The 21,848-nt window shown below is 41.9% G+C and overlaps 1 protein-coding gene across 9 annotated transcripts in view; it reads right to left on the reverse strand.

Moving 5' to 3' along the window:
* HIBCH (3-hydroxyisobutyryl-CoA hydrolase) overlaps positions 1-21,848 on the reverse strand; it is a 536,626-nt gene that overhangs the window by 153,481 nt on the left and 361,297 nt on the right. For all 9 annotated transcript variants that reach the window (XM_073558177.1, XM_073558173.1, XM_073558174.1 and 6 more), the window contains 2 exons: positions 7,451-7,529; positions 1,274-1,419 (listed from right to left, as the gene is read on the reverse strand). In XM_073558177.1, the coding sequence (XP_073414278.1) occupies positions 1,274-1,419; positions 7,451-7,529 (225 nt within the window). The remainder of the gene's footprint in view (positions 1-1,273; positions 1,420-7,450; positions 7,530-21,848) is intronic.

Raw genomic sequence — 21,848 nt, forward strand, 5'->3', positions numbered from 1 at the left:
CCAGAAGGTGTTTTGATATGTTTTATGATACCAACCGATTATCGGTGACGTCACTGGAAGGCAGAAGATGGCGCCCAAAGAAATTTCTGACAGGATCTTCACCCCCGCTGTGCCAGGGTATAACACAGTCAAAAGGGGGCTAAAACCGCCAGGTTGAACAGGGGTACATCCAGAGAGGGTCCAAATGGAAATCTTCCAATAAATTGGCGCAACATCAAAATAACGAAAATGTCACTGAAAATTGATAAAAGCTCCAAAAGTCAAAAAAATTGTGGGAAAATGAATATAAATCCACACCAATGTGATGAAAGGTGAAAAATAAAATATTTATAAAGAAAAAAGTCAGTCTTTGAGTCTTTTTTCCCTCAGACAGGATCTCTCCCAGTGAAACGGCATCAACCGACGCCCATTTTAGCAGGTTGCAGTCTTCGCCACAGGATAAAATGTCCTAGGTATATCCGATTTTGATAGGAAACGTCTTAAAACGTGTCAAACAACTTGCTGAATAAAAGTAAGTATGAATGAGAGCGAAAATTTAGAAATATAGTAGCGTAGTCAGTAGCTGTAGAGGGTTACCTCAGGAGCACGCACGCAGTGCGACTTACATCACCTGCGCCTAGGCCACGCCCCTTAGCAATGGTTTTTCAGACCCAAATCCTTGCTGGCACAGATAAACTACCACAGTTGCAGAGGGTGCTGAGCCCATTACTCCGTGCCTCTCCAGGTCTCTCACACCCACTGGTTGAGGTGCAACAGCGTTAAGGTACCACTCCTAGCATGTAAGATCTCCATACTGGCCCGCTGGTAAAGATCAGAAGTTCTCTGCAATCCTGACGCCTAGCACCTGTCACTATGTTGGTCCGTGAAGCAGAAGGCCGGATTGTCTCATTCTAGCTAAGCACTGCACGCTATTCAAGTCTGTAAAAGACGGCCCAGCATTTCTGTGGAGTGAAGATCACACAGGTTTGTGCTGTATTGCTAAATTATGTTTATTGTTGGATTATGTGAAAAAAAACTTTAAGAAAACCTTTATAACAATAATGTTTTTATCACAGCCTGCACTCACAGCACTGATAGCAGCGGCAGTAACCATGGCCCTGGTACTTGGACTGACAGCCCATTTTCTCCTGTGTGCCGTACTTTCAGTACAGTGGTCAGGCACTTTCATAACGAGATTAACCCTAAATCTGACAGGTTCCATTTAATGTCTAAATAATAAACATTTTAATGAAGAAAATATCATTAGAATTTGGAAACAAAATATACCTCCCACCTTTTGTGAATGAATAAAATGAGTAGCAATTCCAGCCTTTTGCACGTCCCTTCCCTTTAATCTAAACCCAGTAAGGGCAATATATAAGCCAATCTTTCCTGGAAGGCGCGGTAAGAAGTAACCTCCTCCGACATCAGGGAACAGTCCTGCATTACAGAAGAACAAGAAACTGTGAGATACCAAACTACAGAATGCAGAGGAAACAAAAATGGCGGTAAAAAGAAACTATTTCTGGAACAATGGGATTTCTCCCATGGGTAACCACTGACATGAGCGAACATACTAGAATAAGGTGTTATCCGAGCATGCTCCGTGTTATATGAGTACCCCGTGCGTGCCTGAGTAATATGTGTGAGTCGCTGTGGCTGTTAAACAGGCGCAACACATACAGGGATTGCCGGTCAGTTAGGCCGTCTAACAGCCACGAAACGTGCAGCCGCAGGGACTCGCACATATTACTCAAGCATACCCAAGATACTCGGATAACACCTGAGCATGCTCGGATAACACGTCATTTGAGCATGTTCGCTCATCACTACTAGCAGGTTCTCGGCCCTTATATTTTCAGGGAATCTGTCAGCAGGAAGTTATTTAAATTGAGAGCAGCATGATACAGTAGCAGAGATCCAGATTACAGGGATGGCTCACTTGCTCATTAGCTTGCTGTAGTTTCAATGTACAATCAATGTTTTATCAGCATGAGATTATCGCTGCCGGACTAGGTGTCACGTGAAAACCAGTACAGCTCATCTGTGTAGCCCCACCCACAACACGGATTTGCAGGTTGCTGACAATGCACAGTGTACACAGGAAGCTACCAATCAGGAGTGTGGGCGTGGTTATACACAGCTCAACATTCATAGCACTGCTAAATTCACAGCAAAGAAAGCAGGTAGTCTATCAAAAATACAGCAAGCAGTCCAGTAAGTGAAACATCATACTAGAATTGGGCTCTCTGTCCCTACATCATGCTACTCTTTAGATTCCATAGCAAAAACCTGCTGACACATTCCCTTTAGAGGAAGCATGTGTAAGCTGCAAAAAAGAAACACAGCACTAAATTCTGTAATTTCTTAAATTAGTGTCAGTATTGCAGTAAAAGAAGGTGTATGTTTAATACCAGTGCAGTGAAATACATTTTCAGTAGATCTTAATTTCCATAGTTCTGATTTTTATCTTAGAGGGGTAGTCTACTCCCAGAAACCGTCTATACGCTGCCATGTATTACCTATCCTCCTCAGGTCCTGTGCCAGCTCTCCGACATAGTCCTAGACTTTGTTTGTGTGCCGCGCTAATGTCATGATGACAGCCACAGCGCTAAGCTCAGCAGTTTGTTCAGATTCGTAGTGTCTCTGAGCCCAGTGATTGGCTGCAGCAATGTAATCATGACATCATTGCTACAAATAATAAGCAGAGACCGGGGCAGTGACAGGCAGCTGGCACTGGGTTTGTTTTTTAGGACAATCACAGCATGTAGAAAACAGTTTTCTAAAGATGGACAACACTTTCATCTAACCTCTCTTCCTCCCAATCTGACAGAGAGAGAGACACTGTTCTAAGCATCTATGTCATGTGGCAAGTCAACTACCCACTTTCAAAATCAGACAGGGGTTCAGGACAACTCCATTAACCCCTTCACGACTTTTGACGCATGTTTACATCATGGTCGGATAGGTCTTCAAGAGTTATGAAGTTAACCTACTGTACATCATGGCGATTGTGTGGGCATCGGAGCCGTGCCCACGTGAATGCTGTCGGGAGCTCGGCATGAGTAACAGCTGAGACCAGGCTGTCTTGCCAAGAACAGTGCCTACGCCACCATTTTCCATTTAACCCCCTATATGCCATGATCGATATAGATCGTAACATTTAGGAGGCTAGAAGAGGAAAAGGGCTACCTCTCTCATCCAATCAGCTCCCTCGCGACGTAGTCCTGAGGGCCCAATTGTTTCCATGCAACCCGAGGTCGTCGTGATGACCTCTGGGTTTACCAGCTACGGCAAGCCTGTTAGACCACCAGCAAGCAGCATTGTCTAAGAGGTTTCTGTGCAGCACTGAGCGGTATAATCCATTATACCAGTGATTATACGAATGAAAGTTAAAGTCCCATAAAGGGACTAAGTAAAAAAAAAAGTTTTAAAACATTTTAAAAATGTATTTAAAAAAATTACAAAAATATACGAATAAATACAGTACATATATTTATGTAAAAACAAAAATAAACAAAAAAGTACAGTATTTTTCAGACTATATGGTGCAGGAGATTAAGGGGGTGACTTATAGTATGAATGTGGCTCGATGTGGGGGGGGGCACAGCGGGGTCACAGGAAGCAGGAATAGGGTCACTGCTGCAGGAAGCCGGGGGCTGGCTGGAGTGATCACGTGTTTCCACTATTAAAGAATATGAATATTCACTGCTTCCCACGCCCATAATCCTGCCCACCTCTTGGTACTGAGGTCAGTCATAGTAAATGAGTGTGAAGATTTTTACTATCACTGATGCCAGCACCGAGAGATGGGTGGAATTATGGGTGATGGGCGCAGTGAGCATTAATTTCCTTAAATGCGGAAATGAATATTCACTGATGGTGCCGCTGCCGTCTTCCTGGGAGCAGCAACCCTGCTCCTGCCTTCGGGGCGCCTGTGACTGAGGACACATGGTTGTGATATCATGTTCTGCCCCTGGCACTTTCCCAATAAAGTCAGTTGCTGGCATCAGAAGAGGACACAGTGCACCTTGGGCCGGAAGGGGTGTAGAATTGTTTATTTTTTTATGTGTGCGGCATGATGGGAGGCATGTATACTAGGACTGGTCCATGATGGGGGACATATATACTAGGATGGACCCATGATTGGGGACATATATACCAGGATGGGTTCATGATTAGGGACATATATACCAGGATGAACCCATGATGGGGGACATAAATAGCAGTCTAAGGGACATATATACTAGGATGGGTCCATGATGGAAGACATACAGTATATACCAGGATGAGGGACATATATAACAGAATGGACCCATGATTGGGGACATACAGTATATACCAGGATGGACCAACGATGGGGTACAAATATATTAGGATAGAGGACATATATAGCCGGATGGGCCCATGATGGGGGACACATATACCAGGATGAGGGACATATATAACAGGATGGACCGTGATTGGGACAGATATTTCAGGATGGGCCCATGATGGGGAACATACAGTGGCATTGGGCACCTCTGGTCAAAGTTACTGTTATTGTGAACAGATAAGCAAGTTGAAATGATGTCTAAATGGCCTAAGGTAAAAGATGACACTTTTCCTTTGTATTTTAGGCAATATACACTGCTCAAAAAATAAAGGGAACACTAAGATACCACATCGTAGATATTACTGAATAAAACATTGCAGCTGCAAACCTTTATTCATTACATAGTGGCATGCGTTGAGAACAAGAAAACATAAAAATGATCAATGTAAATCAAAATTAATGTCCCATGGAGGTCTGGATTTGGAAGGATATTCAAAATCAAAGTGGAAAATCAAATTACAGGCTGATCCAACTTCAGTGTAAATGCCTCAAGACAAGGAAATGATGCTCAGTAGTGTGTATGGCCTCCACGTGCCTGTTTGACCTCCTTATGACACCTGAACATACTTCTGATGAGTCGGCAGATGTTGTCATGTAGGATCTCCTCCCAGACCTGGACAAAAGTATCCGTCAACTCCTGGACAGTCTGTGGTGCAAACTGACGGTGGTGGATAGAGCGAGACGTGATGCCCCAGATTCCCAGATATGTACAATCGGTTTCAGGTCTGGGGAATTGGAGGGCCAGTCCATAGCTTCAATGCCTTCATCTTGCTGGAACTGCTAACACACTCCAGCCACATGAGGTCTGGCATTGTCCTGCATTAGGAGGAACCCAGGGCCAACCGCACCAGCATATGGTCTCGCAAGGGGTTCGAAGATCTCATCTCGGTACCTAATGGCAGTCAGGCTACCTCTGGCGAGCACATGGAGGGCTGTGCGGCCCTCCAAAGAAATGCAACCCCACACCATTACTGACCCACTGCCAATCTGGTCATGCAGAAGGATGTTGCAGGCAGCAGATCGCTCTCCATGGCGTCTCCAGACTCTGTCACGTCTGTCACATGTGCGCAATATGAACCTGCTTTCATCTGTGAAGAGCACAGGGTGCCAGTGGCGAATTTGCCAATCCTGGTGTTCTGTGGCAAATGCCAAGCGTCCTGCACGGTGTTGGGCTGTGAGCACAACCCCCATTTGTGGACATCGGGCACTCAGACCATCCTCATAGAGTCGCTTTCTAACCGTTTGTGCAGACACATGCACATTTGTGGTCTGCTGGAGGTCATTTTGCAGGGCTCTGGCAGTGCTCCTCCTGTTCCTCCTTGCTTGCACAAAGGCAGAGGTAGCAGTACTGCTGCTGGGTTGTTGCCCTCCTACGGCCCCCTCCATGTCTCCTGGTGTACTGGCCTGTCTCCTGGTAGCGCCTCCAGCCTCTGGACACTACACTGCCAGACATAGCAAACCTTCTTGCCACAGCTCACATTGATGTGACATCCTGGATGAGCTGCACTACCTGAGCCACTTGTGTGGGTTGTAGAGTCCATCTCATGCTACCACGAGTGTTAAAGCACAACCAACATTCAAAAGTGACCAAAACATCAGCCAGAAAGCATTGGTACTGAGATGTGGTCTGTGGTCCCCACCTGCAGAACTACTCCTTTATTGAGGGTGTCTTGATAATTGCCAATAATTTCCATCTGTTGTCTATTCCATTTGCACAAGAGCATGTGAAGTTGATTGTCAATCAGTGTTGCTTCCAAAGTGGACAGTTTGATTTCACAGAAGTTTGATTCACTTGGAGTTATATTCTGTTGTTTAAGTGTTCTCTTATTTTTTTGAGCGGTGTATATGTTTTTTTTAATGTTTTTCTAATGTTTTTTATTTTTTATTGTAATCAGTATATTGTGTGCAATGTTGTATTCTAAGGGTTAAAGGACCTGAATATTTGAATCATGTGATTTGGCCCTAAGATCCTATTGGTTAGTTTGGACTATATAATTATGTATGGTATAGGATTTAGTCAGCTGTGATAAAGATTATAGTGATCAAAACGCGTCGCTGCATTCCTGTATGCTTCATGTGCACTGTCACTGCTGAGGAGTAGCCGTTTGTCAATTATTTTTAATGGATTTGTAATAAATAATTTTTTCAAGTTTTAAGGAGCTGGGACGCCTCCCTTTTTTTCCCTTCTTGGATTATATACAGTACGTCAGTCCAGACGGAATCCCGGGCACCTTCAGGCTGTCGGTGAGCTGGCTTGGGCATATAGCCCACTTTTTTCTATTTATATACATTTTGGCCTTGCCCGTGTCTGTTCCTCCCGTCTTAGTGTTTCCAGATTGCTTTTGGATTTTCCGGTGCTTGACTGGGCTTTGACGTTGCCTCTGGTCTCTGGTACTTCTGCCTTTTGTCTGGTATTGACTCTTTGGCTCTCCACTGACTCTGTGCTTGTTTTCCCCTTTGAACTGCGTGACGGTCTAGGTTTTGACCCGGCTTGTTTGACTATTCTGCTGCCACCTGGTGGTAGCTTCGCTGCAGCACTGCAGGTCTGCTCTTGATGACTTGTTACCATCCTTCCACTCTATTGCCATCTAGTGGAGGTTGCAGTTACCTGCATATCTGCAGCGTGACAATCACCATCATGAAGTACAATATGTCACAAAAAATCAGTCTCCGAATCAGTGGGGGTCTGTTTATGCGTTCCAGAGGTATTACCTCTTAAAGTCACACTGGTCAGAATTTTAAAAATTGGCCCGGTCATGAAGGTGAAAACAGGCTTGGGGGTGAATGGGTTAATATCTCAGCCTTTTCTTTGTTCTCTATGATTATTTTGTTATCTTTTGAGGGGTTAAAAAGATGGATAGCAATCAGATGTCCTCCTAGTTTTGTCTGTTTTTCACTGACTGATAAAAGACGATTGAGAAACCAACAATGATGGTGAAAACTGACATTCTGACAGAACCTTGACTGATTTTCATCAATTTTTTGCATAAGAGAAAAAACATTAATTTCCAAATGAAGCATAAGGTTTCAGCCCTCCAAACAATAAGAAAGATAATCAGTAGAAAACAAATTAGCACAAGCCAATGACAAACTTACCAATTGCGGTCTCTGGCATTGCAAAGAGAGTCTTCTCAGATGCTACTCTAAAATGGCCATGAACAGAAAGACCGACACCCTGAAAGAAAACAAATACTTTAGAGTAGTGCAGAATGATTCGAGGAAACTCAGCCAATGTTTATCTTACCACTTAATGTCAACTTAATATTCTAAGATTTAACAAAAATGTATCCCCAGAAAATGACCTCCAGTTTTAAAAGATTTTCACGTTGCACACAGCTTTAAAAATGTGCAAATTCTCTTGGTAATTTCCCATAATATTAATTAATTTTCACACTAGCCTCAATGTCTCCCAATAGGCGTGCCATTCTAGATTATTACTGTTTTCTCATTATTGCCATAGGCAAATTTACAATGAAAATAACTTCTAATATAATGCTGAGGACAGGCAACACAGAACTCACCAATCATAATAGGTGATGGACACAACTCAACTTCTTTCCCTCCCCAAACAGATGACAGGTAGGGTTGAACGGACCCATGTATGTTCAGGCTCGTCCAAACTGTAGTTCAAAGTTTGGTTTGGACAGGACCCTCAACTTGACCGCAAATCGAACAGAAGTCAATGCAGAAAAGAACTTTGATGCTTTAAAATGGCTATAAAATGCTCATACTAAAGACTAGGGGTCTGCAATATGAAGATAAATGTGGGAAGGAGTAGCACAATTGCCCTGCAAACAAATGCGGAAAGGGAAATTACTTAAAATAACAAAGAATAAAAAAAAGAAAAAATTATAATCTTGGAACCAGGAGGCGGAAGTACAAGTGGAGGAGGAGGTTGAGAAGAAAGTTGCGGTGTAGGTGGAAGAGGCGTAGCAGGAGGCAATCAACACTGTTTTTGTGTTTTGTATTGATTTTTGGGGAGGGACTGAAAACAGGCAGTGATATTATCTGATCGTCACTCTCTCTCTCAGTATACAAGCCGTGTAATAGTCTGCACTTTTTTTTTTTGGGTGAAAACAATGATGAGCGCCTCAAATAGGTGACATGGCCATGTTTCTGGTGGTAGTGGTGTAACTGCAATAGGGAGAGAGAGGACACAGTCGATCTGTGCCTGCTACGTGCCCAAATGAAACACTTTCCTCTGGTGCAACAGGATGTTCTGTGTAATTTCATTGGCCCGAGTACTGCTGGCTTAATCATGAGGCCATAACAAGTAGAGGTGGCGTTAGACTGGTTGGCTAAGAGTGCCTTCAGTTCCTTCACTTTGTCTTTCACCTGTTCCCTTGCTGAAAGCACAGATTTTCCACCTGCGACCCATGGGCATCTGTCTTCCACCTTCATAATTGACATCACATTATTATAGAGCCTGTGGGCCCTCAGTACTATTACACATTCACTGTGCTGTTGTATTAAGTTAGATCGATTTAAATCATGTAGTGAAACAATGGCTATTTGTTTCCTTAACAGCGTTATATTCGATTTTCTTAATTAGTATTATGTCATAATACAGCCCTATTGGATTCAATTAGTACAACAGGTCAATGGCTGCCCGATTAGATCTTTTATCTTTTATTAGGTCTTTTATAGACCCTATGGAGTAGCAATATCTATTGACAGATTTTACTAATAATGTCATTAGTTGTGACAAGACATTAAAATTATATTCAAAATATGAAATCTTTGCTTACATTAGATACTATTAATAATCTAGTCTATATACATAGCATATGTTTATCTATTTACAACTATAAGGCCCAAATTTTGACTACATACAGTAGATATATATTCCCTTATTTAGTTAAAAAGAGAGAATGGGGTGGCGGTTGGCGGGGATGTGTGAGAAAAAAAAAAAGTGGGGGGAATTTCTTTTTCGTAAAGAAACCTATTCGAAATTCCTCTTCTTAAGGTGTGACAAATAATTCTCAGATGTGCAAGCTCGATACTAAATGGAAAGTTCTATTATTATGAAGAATATATACAGAATATACAGAATTCTATAATAATTCTAAATAAATATCGTTCATGCAAACTATGAGAGCCATTCACGGATCAATGAACCACGAAAAAGACTTTGATTCATTTATCCCTTGAGGACTAGAGGAACACAGTCTATAGATCCATCTGCACTCCTTCTGGTGTATCAGCTTCCCAGTTGCCACCCCTTATGGAAGCATGTACTGCCTCCAATGCTTTAAATTTCGGTGCAAATGCGTTTCCAGAATGCACTTCTAACATGTGTCTCGCTAAGGTGGTCTCCTCTTTCCATTTAATATAGATAATGTGGTCAAGAATGCATCGTCTCAGCTCCCTTTTGGTCGTACTCACATAGTTCTTTGGACATTGACAGATGGCCATATAGACAACTCCTTTTGTTTTGCAATTCATAAAAGTTTCTTTTGTCAATGCACTTTTAAAGGTCTTGCTTTTATTAATATAGACACAGGCCTTGCAGCTTCCACATTTATGGGAACCTTACCTACAATTTTTCTATCCAGCCATGTGTCTCATTGTTTTTTTTTTTAGCCTGTTCTGGGACATGTGAGAAAAGGCAAGGGTGTGCTCACTAAGGCAGACAGGAGCCGGTTCACCCATGAAGGTTCTCCATCGCAGTCGGTGGCAGATGAGTTCCCCCTGTGTGTACTTGCTGGTGATGAAAATGAGACAGTGAGCAGTAAGGCATAGATTCCCAAGTTGGAGATTTCTGGGGGGAATTTTTAGACTGCCCAAATGTAAGATAATACTTTAAAAAATGTTTTTGACAATGTGACTATGATAAATGGGGTTGCTCAAGAGTTAGGGGCCCACATCAGGATCCCGTATTTTACTTTAAATTAAGCACTGCTTTATCGGGTCACTAAACTTAGAGGGAAAGTGATAGAGCACTTGTTGGTGCCAAGTCCCTATAGGTGTAGGGTATTAGATCCGGCCCATTCTCATGTCTTTGGTGGGCATCTGGGAGTACACAAAACTCAAGAGTGGGTCCTTCAGAGGTTCTACTGGCCTGTCATCGAGGCATTGTTAATTTATGCCGATCCAGCCCTACCTAACTGCTAACTGCTCCTGTATCCCATTTCTGCAGTCCCCTAGTGCTGTTGCTCATAACAGAAGTCCCATTTGATTGGATTGCGATGGTCCTGGTCGGGCCCTTAGTTAAGTCCGCAAGGGGTCATCAATACATCCTGGTGGTAATGGACTATGCAACAAGGTACTCAGAGGCGGTGCAACTGAGAAACTCCTCCACCAGGAGTACAGCACGAGAGCTAGTTCATATTTTCTCCAGGACAGGCCTGTCAAAGGAGATGCTGAAGGACCAAGAGAAACCACTCAGGTCCAAGGTAATGAGAGAGCTGTGTAAAGCACTCCAGATTGGCTCACTTGAAAAAAACCTTTAAAACTTAACGTTTATTGGGTAGATATAAAAAATAACCCACCATTAATGAAAGTGCAATAGTGCATAAACATAACCAAGGAGTTGATATATAAATAGTGAGGAAACCAATATTCTATCCTCACTACTCAGTGCTTGGATGATCAGTATATAGATACAGAAGATCTAAAATCCTAATAGCTAGATATAAAAAAATATCAAATAGAGTCCTACCTATGTAACTCTTCAGAAAAACTATTTTTGCACACCTAAAGAAAAAAAAGGAGGAAAATAAACCAAGGTATAATAACCTTGAGATTGATACCAAGATGTATACTAACTAAAGTGATTCCTATAGTTCGTGCAAAATATGACACACACAAACCCACGATGTGTTGATATAAGTGCACTATCCCTTGCTGAAAATTTGTCTGATAGCCTAACTATTTGCGGAGGTTGGCACCCTAAGATGACGACAAGTGGCGCCTCTGCTTGTCCGACGGCTGTCCCTAAGCTCCTATTCACACCCTGACAAGACGCAAGACTCAGTGGATTCGTGCATACATCATGAACAGATGCCTATATGCGGGCCCAACAAAAGTCCCAGATATGCCAAGGACAAAATAAAGCACTGACAGGCAACATATATAATAAAAATCACATAAGTCATCAATTACCAATGCAGCAACCTGATAAATGTACTGGTATAAATTGATAGTCAATTCGTAATGATATAGCATATGACAAGATATTAACTAATATCATATACAAAACCAATCAGCAAGATAAATCCACAAATATCCAATGTGCTGTCAAGTGCATTTTTGTCTTGTTGGGCCCGCATATAGGCATCTGTTCATGATGTATGCATGAATCTACTGAGTGCCTGATTTCTCTGTCTCTTTTCCCAACACAATTAGCTTTCCCCCCTTTTTTATTTTCATCAAGAAGAAAGAAGCTCATGTCATCAAGAACAAGATTTTGATCCATATAAACATCAATAGCTTGGAAACTCTCCAATCTGGCCTCCTGTTTCTCTATTTTGTATCTTATCAGGCTGTCAATAGGAGCTTAGGGACAGCCGTCGGACAAGCAGGGGCACCACTTCTCGTCATCTTTCGGTGCCAACCTCCGCAAATAGTTAGGCTATCAGACAGATTTTCAGCAAGTTATATCGCACTTATATCAACACATCATGGGTTTGTGTCATATTTTGCACGAACTATAGGAATCACTTTAGTTAGCATACATCTTGGTATCAATCTAAAGGTTATTGTACCTTGGTTTATTTTCCCCTTTTTTTTGAGGTGTGCAAAAATAATTTATTCTGAGGAGTTACATAGGTAGGACTCTATTTGATATTTTTTTTTATATATCTAACTATTAGGATTTTTGATCTTCTGTATCTATATATTGATCATCCTAGCACTGAGTAATGAGGATAGAATATTGGTTTCCTTACTATTTATATATCAACTCCTTGGTTATGTTTTAAATTTATGTACTATTGCACTTTCATTAGTGGTGGGTTATTCTGATATCTACCCAATAAAAGTTAAGTTTTAAAGGTTTTTTTTTCCAGTGAGCCAGTTTGTATTTCACCCTTTTCTTATTTCGTTTTGTGAGACAATAAAGCACTCCAGATTACCCAACACAGGATGTCTGTGTACCATCCGCTGATGGAAAGCCTGGTGGAGGCCTTGAAAGCTACAGTGCCTTGCGAAAGTATTCGGCCCCCTGGAAATTTTCAACCTTTTCCCACATATCATGCTTCAAACATAAAGATACCAAATGTAAATTTTTGGTGAAGAATCAACAACAAGCGGAACACAATTGTGAAGTTGAACAAAATTTATTGGTTATTTTAAATTTTTGTGGAAATTCTAAAACTGAAAAGTGGGGCATGCAATATTAATCAGCCCCTTTAACTTAATACTTTGTTGCGACACCTTTTGCTGCGATTACAGCTGCAAGTCGCTTGGAGTATGTCTCTATCAGTTTTGTACATCGAGAGGCTGAAATTCTTGCCCATTCTTCCTTGGCAAACAGCTCGAGCTCAGTGAGGTTGGATGGAGATCATTTGTGAACAGCAGTTTTCAGCTCTTTCCACAGATTCTCGATTGTATTCAGGTCTGGACTTTGACTTGGCCATTCTAACACCTGGATACGTTTATTTGTGAACCATTCCATTGTAGATTTTGCTTTATGTTTGGGATCATTGTCTTGTTGGAAGACAAATCTCCATCCCAGTCTCAGGTCTTTTGCAGACTCCAACAGGTTTTCTTCAAGAAAGGTACAGCATTTGGCTCCATCCATCTTCCCATCAATTTTAACCATCTTCCCTGTCCCTGCTGAAGAAAAGCAGGCCCAAACCATGATGCTGCCACCACCATGTTTGACAGTGGGGATGGTGTGTTCAGGGTGATGAGCTGTGTTGCCTTCACGCCAAACATATCGTTTGGCAATGTTGCCAAAAAGTTTGATTTTGGTTTCATCTGACCAATGCACCTTCTTCCACATGTTTGGTGTGTCTCCCAGGTGACTTGTTGCAAACTTTAAACAACACTTTTTATGGATATCTTTGAGAAATGGCTTTTTTCTTGCCACTCTTCCATAAATGGCAGATTTGTGCAGTGTACGACTGATTGTTGTCCTATGGACAGACTGTCCCACCTCAGCTGTTGATCTCTGCAGTTCATCCAGAGTGATCATGGGCCTTTTGGCTGCATCTCTGATCAGTCTTTTCCTTGTTTGAGATGACAGTTTACAAGAACGGCCGGGTCTTGGTAGATTTGCAATGTTATGATAATCCTTCCATTTCAATATGGCTGCTTGCACAGTGCTCCTTGGGATGTTTAAAGTTTTGGAAATCATTTTGCATCCAAATCCGGCTTTAAACTTCTCCACAACAGTATCATGAACCTGCATGTTGTGTTCCTTGGTCTTCATGATGCTCTCGGTGCTTCAAACAGAACCCTGAGACTATCACAGAGCAGGTGCATTTATACGGAGATTTGATTACACACAGGTGGATTATATTTATCATCATTAGTCATTTAGGACAACATCGGATCATTCAGAGATCCACAATGAACTTCTGGAGTGAGTTTGCTGCACTGAAAGTAAAGGGGCCGAATAATATTGCACGCCCCACTTTTCAGTTTTTGAATATCCACAAAAATTTAAAATAACCAATAAATTTCGTTCAACTTCACAACTGTGTTCCACTTGTTGATTCTTCACCAAAAATTTATGTTTGAAGCATGATATATGGGAAAAGGTTGAAAAGTTCCAGGGGGCCGAAAACTTTCGCAAGGCACTGTATGCTGAGGAAGGTCATGGAGAAGGGTGGCCGAGACTGGGATTGCTTGCTACCATACCTACTATTCTCTATTAGAGAAGTCCCACAGGCGTCTACGGGGTTCTCACCATTCATGTTGGTATATGGATGGCACCCTCGAGGACTTCTAGACACTGCAAAGGAGACCTGGGAAGCAGAGGTTACACCCCACTGAAGTGTCATCGAACATGTGGCCAAATGCAGGACAGGTTTGTGAGGGTGACGCATATTGTCAGGGAGAGCCTCCTCCAAGCACAAGAAGCCCAGGCAAGGGTCCACAATCGGTCGGCAAGACTGAGACAGTTTAACTCTGGAGACCGGGTGTTGGTGCTGATCCCCGTGGAAATTAAGTTACTGGCTAAATGGCAAGGGTCATATGAGGTGATCGAAAAGTTGAGTGACGTAAACTACAAGGTCCACCAACCAGGGAGAAGGAAGCCGTACCAAGTGTACCACATCAACCTGCTCAAACCGTAGCGAGAGAAAGAACTGATGGAAGCTACATGCCTGGGAGCCAGGCCTGAAGTCAGGGTCGAGGAGGTCACAGTGTCACAGAGACTGTTACCAGCCCATAAACAACAGTGCCGTGAGTTACCAGGTTGTACGCAGGTTGTGGAGCACGAAATCCTAACTGAACCGCATGTGAGAGTGAACCAAAAGCCATATTGGATTCCTGAAGCCCGCCACAAGGTGATCTACAAGGAGGTGAGGAGAATGTTGGGTCTAGGTGTCATCAAGGAGTCAAAGAGCGGCTGGTCCAGTCCTATAGTCCTTGTGCCAAAGCTGGATGGAGAGCGATGCTTCTATAACGACTACAGAAAGCTAAATGAGGTGTCCAAGTTCGATGCATAACCAATTCCCCGGGTAGATGAGCCGACCGAGTGCCTAGGGTCAGCCAGATAAATCACCAAACTGGACCTAAGAAAAGAATACTGGCAAATTCTCCTGTCCCCAAGTGACAAGGAGACCATGGCCTTCTCTACATCTGAAGCTTTGAGTATACCAGAATGATCTTCGGACCACAAGAAGCCCCAGCAACCTTCCAGAGGGCCATGGTTCAGATCCTAGCCTCTCACAAAAAGTATTCCACCACGTACAGTCAAATGTTAAAGTTTTGGCACCCCTATTAATGTTAACCTTTTTTCTTTATAACAATTTTGTTTTTTGCAACAGCTATTTCAGTTTCATATATCTAATAACTGATGGACTCCGTTATATTTCTGGATTCAAATGAGGTTTATTGTACTAACAGAAAATGTGCAATCTGCATTTTAACAAAATTTGACTGGTGCAAAAGTATGGGCACCTCAACATAAGAGTGACATTAATATTTTGTAGATCCTCATTTTGCAAAAATAACAGCCTCTAGTTGCTTGCTGTAGCTATTAATGAGTTCCTGGATCCTAGATGAAGGTATTTGTGACCATTCCTGTTTACAAAACAATTCCAGTTCAGTTAAGTTTGATGGTCGCCGAGCATGGACAGCCCGCTTCAAATCATCCCACAGATGTTCAATGATATTTAGGTCTGGGGACTGGGATGGCCATTCCAGAACATTGTAATTGTTCCTCTGCATGAATGCCTGAGTAGATTTGGAGCGGTGTTTTGGATCATTATCTTGCTGAAATATCCATCCCCTGCGTAACTTCAACTTCGTCACTGATTCTTGCACATTATTGTCAAGAATCTGCTGATACTGAGTTGAATCAATGCAACCCTCAACTTTAACAAGATTCCCGGTGCCGGCATTGGCCACACAGCCCCAAAGCATGATGGAACCTCCACCAAATTTTACTGTGGGTAGCAAGTGTTTTTCTTGGAATGCTGTGTTTTTTAGCCTCCATGCATAACGCCTTTTTGTATGACCAAACAACTCAATCTTTGTTTCATCAGTCCACAGGACCTTCTTCCAAAATGTAACTGGCTTGTCCAAATGTGCTTTTGCATACCTCAGGCGACTCTGTTTGTGGCGTGCTTGCAGAAACGGCTTCTTTCGCATCACTCTCCCATACAGCTTCTCCTTGTGCAAAGTGCGCTGTATTGTTGACCGATGCACAGTGACACCATCTGCAGCAAGATGATGCTGCAGGTCTTTGGAGGTGGTCTGTGGATTGTCCTTGACTGTTCTCACCTTTCTTCTTCTCTGCCTTTCTGATATTTTTCTTGGCCTGCCACTTCTGGGCTTAACAAGAACTGTACGTACCTGTGTTCTTCCATTTCCTTCCTCACAGTGGAAACTGACAGGTTAAATCTCTGAGACAACTTTTTGTATCCTTCCCCTGAAAAGCTATGTTGAATAATCTTTGTTTTCAGATAATTTGAGAGTTGTTTTGAGGAGCCCATGATGCCACTCTTCATAGGAGAATCAAATAGGAGAACTACTTGCAAGTGGCCACCTTAAATACCTTTTCTCATGCTTTGATACACCTGGCTATGAAGTTCAAAGCTCAATGAGGTTACAAAACCAATTTAGTGCTTCAGGAAGTCAGTAAAAAGTAGGAGTGTTGAAATCAAGAAAATGATAAGGGTGCCCATACTTTTGCACCGGTCAAATTTTGTTAAAATGCAGATTGCACATTTTCTGTTAGTACAATAAACCTCATTTGAATCGAGAAATATAACTGAGTCCATCAGTTATTAGATATATGAAACTGAAATAGCTGTTGCAAAAAAAAAAATTGTTATAAAGAAAAAAGGTTAACATTAATAGGGGTGCCCAAACTTTAGCATATGACTGTATTTGAACAACATTGTGATCTTCAGCCCGGATTGGGGAATTCACCTGCAGAAGGTCCAGGCAGTACCGGATGCACTAAGGAAGGCAGAGTTTACTATAAACCTAAAGAAGTGTGCCCTCGGGAAAGAAGCTGATGATGCATTTGCTGCAGGTCTGGACAGGAGCCTGTCAAGACACCATCCATACACTTAACCAGCACAGGCTCAGACAGTCACCCGGCAGGGGCTGCAATGGTCCTGCTGCTGAGTGATAACGGGAAATAATACTGCAGGAGCGCTGGCTCAGCGGGGATTGGATGGTTGAGTCCCACCCTCCTGTAACTCAGCACTGGCTGCCTCTCTAGGCTGTCTGTCACAATGACGCTCCTCATACTGCTCCATCCATACACCGCTCCTGTTTATGAAAACAGACACCGGACCCAGCTCATGGGCCCCATACACCAGTAAGGGTAGTAATGCCCTGACTGGGGATAACGAACATAAGTGGGGCATGATTACTCCTGTAGAAAACTTATACCCTCTAGCAATAAAATGTTCAGGAAGAAAAAAAATGGTAAATAAGACAGTTCAAAGTTCAACAAGAAAAACAGAAAAGGCATTCAAAATCTGGAAGGCAGAGAATACAGAAATAGTATAAAGACTACAAAAAGAAATCAACCTAGCAAAGTTATCTACACAGAAACAAATAGCCAACAACATTAAAATAAATCTCCAAATATAAATACATTCAACGTCCAAAAGAAAAGAAACAATTTGTACCAGCCCCCTTAAAAGACAATAATAAAATAATTATAGAGGACAAAGAAAAGGCTGATATATTAACCCCTTCACACTCAAAGCCTGTTTTAACCTTCATTACCAGGCCAAATTTTACATTCCTGACCAGTGTCACTTTATGAGGTAATAACTCTGGAATGCTTCAACAGATCCCACTGATTCTGAGACTGTTTTTTTGTGACATATTGTATTTCATGATAGTCGTAAAATTTATTCAATATGATTTGCGTTTATTTGTGAGAAAATCGGAAATTTTGAAAATTTTCAAACTTTGAATTTTTATGCCCTTAAATCAGAATTATGCCACACCAAACAGCTAATAAATAACATTTCCCACATGTCTACTTTACATCAGCAGAGTTTTTTAAACATAATTTTTTATCAGGAAGCTAATATTTGATTGCTCTTTTGGATCAGAAAGGAAGAAGTCACGTTTTGGAATGCAGCATTTGATGGAAATGCGTGTGGCTGTCATATCATGTTTAGAGTGTGCCTAAACAATTGAAAACACCACACAAATGACCCCATGTTAGAAACTAGACCTCTCAAGGAATTTATCTAGAATTTTATAACGTTGATCTGTAAAAATGAAAAAAAAATTTCCCCAAAAAAGTTTTATCCTCTATTTTTTTTTTATTTTCACAGGGCTAGCATGAGAAAATGGTCCACAAAATTTGTTGAGCAATTTTCCTGAGTACACTGATACCCCATATGTAGTGGAATACTACTTTTGAGGCACAGTGCAAAGCTCAGAAAGGAATAACCACCATATTGGACTTCAGCAGAAACCCCCTCATATATGACCTAATTTTACAAACTACACTCCCCAGTTAATTCATCTAGGGATGCAGTAAGCATATTGACATCACATGTGCCTCACAGAATTTTATACATGTTGGGCGGTAAAGAAAGAATAATTAACTTTTTACCATTAAATTGTTGTTATAGCCCCAAGTTTTTAATTTTTCTAAGGGCTAATAGGAAAAAATGGGCCCCAGTTTGTTTTAAAAATTTCTCCTGAGTACGCCAATACCCTACATGTAAACGGGAAAGACTTTTCAGGCATAGTGCAAAGCTCAGAAGGGAATGAGCGCCATATCATGGTGCATATTTTACTGTTACGGTCTGTAGGTGCCATGACCCACTGGGAAAGACCCTGAGGTGCCAGAACAGCAAACATGTTATGTGACCCCAATTTACAAAATTAACCTCTTGATATAATTGATCTAGGGTTTCAGTGATCATATTGACACCACAGGTGTGTCACAGAATTTTTAAACCATTGGGCAGTGAAAAAAAAATTACATTTTTATCACAAAAAAAAGTTTTAGCCCCAGATTTTACATTTTCACAAGTATAAATGGGTAAAAATGTCACTAAAATTTGTCTCAATTTCTGTTGAATGTAGACATAACCCATATGCGGCTGTACAGTACTGTACTTAGCCATACAGTGAGACTTGAGAGCTGTTTACCTCCTGTAGCACAGATTTTCCTAGAATAGCTTGCAGACTCCATGTACGCTTGAGCCCACAAGTGCTAGAAGAGCAGAATTCCCCTTCAAGCGACCCCATTTTTATAAAATATACACCTTTGGGAGTTTATCTACAGGTGTAATGACAATTTTGACTCCATTGGTGTTTTCCAGAAACAAGCAGCAGTGGATGTTACTGAGTAAATTGCAAACTGTCATTGCACTGTCCAGTACGTTATAGTGACCAGTATGTTGTAGTGCCTAGAACATTATGCCCAGTTTGTGCATTTGGAGACATGCACACTTAAAATAGGTGGGCTCTCTTTACTACAGAAATGTTAAACATGTGTAGGCTAAATGAAGTTTAGGTACATATCGGGGCTCAAAATGAAGGGGGGAATTTGGTTTTGGAAGTGCAGAATTTGCTGGATTTCTTTTGGGGGGTGAGGAGCCATAGTGCTTTTTTAGAACCTTTGCACTACCAGTAACGTGGAAGCCCCCTATATTTCCAGTGACAGGTGATGGACCTGAGAGGCGACTTGCTAATTTTGTGGATTGAGTTGAAGCTTACATTGGGAACAATGACAATATTTTTTTTTACTTTTTTACATTGTCCCACTATGGGACTTTCACTTTCAGTAGCCTGTAAAATCCATTGCAATGATTGGGCCCCCACAATGGCGTGGGGGCATCAACTGAAGGGGAGGAGTCACCTCCCTCTGCCTGCCTTCTAAATGCTGCAATCATTATTGATCGTAGCTCTTAGGGGGTTAAACTGCCAGATTGGTGCGGGCATCGCTCCTTGCAGTGAGTGCCAGGTGTCAGCTGTGATATAACCTGATCATCCGGAGGCAATCACAAGCACACCACTACTGAGTGCGCAAAATCGTGATAACGTACCCAGCAAGTCAAAGATCGGTAAGCACTTCCCAACTATGATGCACTGGGTACGTCCAATTCGGGAAGAGGCTAAACAGTCACTTTTCATACATGTTCACTAATGAACTAACTGTTTCCAGGAATTATTCAACAAGGCAAAATCAAAGTTCACCACCTGATATAACTAATTTAACAAAAGAAAAAGTACCCCTGCATCTGAGCAAATTAAACTGACAAATCCCACGTCCCAGATGGCATTCATCCACAGATACTGAGGAAATTGAGCTCAGTAATTGACAGACCGCTGTACTTCATCTTCTTAGACACATGACACTTGTAAAAGGGTTGGTGCCACAGCATTGGAGGACAGCTCATGTGGTACCAATATTAAAGAAAGATAAAAAGGTGGATCAAGGCAATTACCATCCAGTAAGTCTGACATCAAGGAAAAAGTTTTTTGTCAGCTCACCAAACCGTAGCAAATGCGAAGTCTGGAGGAATGCAATCAATCCTGGGCGGTGCAGGGAACTTGGATTCCAGAAAATCTTGTAGGCACAATACTTGGGAGATGTTCCAGCAACTTCGACCAAAGGATGGTTAAAATCAAAAGACTTTATTCCAAAAAAATGATTAAAAACAGAATAGATGCATAAAAAACATATGGTTCACCAATGTGACAGACACTTACGCGTTTCGGACTAGAGGGTCCTTACTCATAGCTTAACATCTTACAAATAAGCATATACCTATATACACTTGCTGGCTGAAGTAAAGTGGGAGGGAAACAAAATGGGCGGAGGTCCACAATAGCAGGAAGGGAGGATTTTCTCCAAAAAAAAAAAAAAAAAAAGGCATTTTGTTTCCCTCCCACTTTACTTCAGCCAGCAAGTGTATATAGGTATATGCTTATTTGTAAGATGTTAAGCTATGAGTAAGGACCCTCTAGTCCGAAACGCGTAAGCGTCTGTCACATTGGTGAACCATATGTTTTTTATGCATCTATTCTGTTTTTAATCATTTTTTTGGAATAAAGTCTTTTGATTTTAACCATCCTTTGGTCGAAGTTGCTGGAACATCTCCCAAGTATTAAGTCTGACAACAGTAGTGTGCAAAGTAGTGTGACCCTATCGTCTCTAAACTGGGTGTATGGCGGTATTCTAGAAAGGGCTTGTAGATCACTAACCCTCCGGGCTGACATTAGGGCAACCAACAGGGCAGTTTTGAACGAAAGGATCCTTATGGGGACAGAATCAACAGGCTCAAAGGGAGGCTCTGTTAGAGCTGATAAAACTAAGCTGAGGTCCCCTGGAACCAGCCAATGTTTTATGATGGGTCTGGATCTCGCTGCTGCTTTAATAAATCTTGCCACCCAGTAATTGTTTGCTGATGGAGTGATGGATTATCTATTAGCCTGCGTATTTGATGCTGAATGTTGAATACTTTAGATTCTGGTAACCGACACTCCTGAATATCAGAGTCAATGACAAGGCCGAGGAACTGTTGTACTTTTAGGGGCTGCAGAAGTGACTTTTTTTTTTTTTTTAATTAATGATCCAACCTAAACCCTGAAGGCTGGATATTACCCGCCCTAATTGGGAGGTGCAGTGAGATTCCAAGTAACCCACAATTAGTAGATCGTCTAGATAGGAGATCACGAGAATGTCCTGTTCATGCAAGTGAGCCATAACCTTCGCAATTATATTTGCGAAGACCCAGGGTGCCACCGCCACCCCGAAGGGAAGTGCCCTGTATTGAAAATGGCCTATAACTCTGCCCAGTGAAACAGCCACCCTTAGGAACTGCTGATGATCTGCCTGTATCGGGACATGATAATAGGCGTCTTTAAGGTCTAAGACTACCAT

The sequence above is a fragment of the Dendrobates tinctorius genome, unplaced genomic scaffold, assembly GCF_039654945.1.
Source record: "Dendrobates tinctorius isolate UK_male_01 unplaced genomic scaffold, ASM3965494v1 ptg000254l, whole genome shotgun sequence".
Lineage (NCBI taxonomy): Eukaryota > Metazoa > Chordata > Amphibia > Anura > Dendrobatidae > Dendrobates > Dendrobates tinctorius.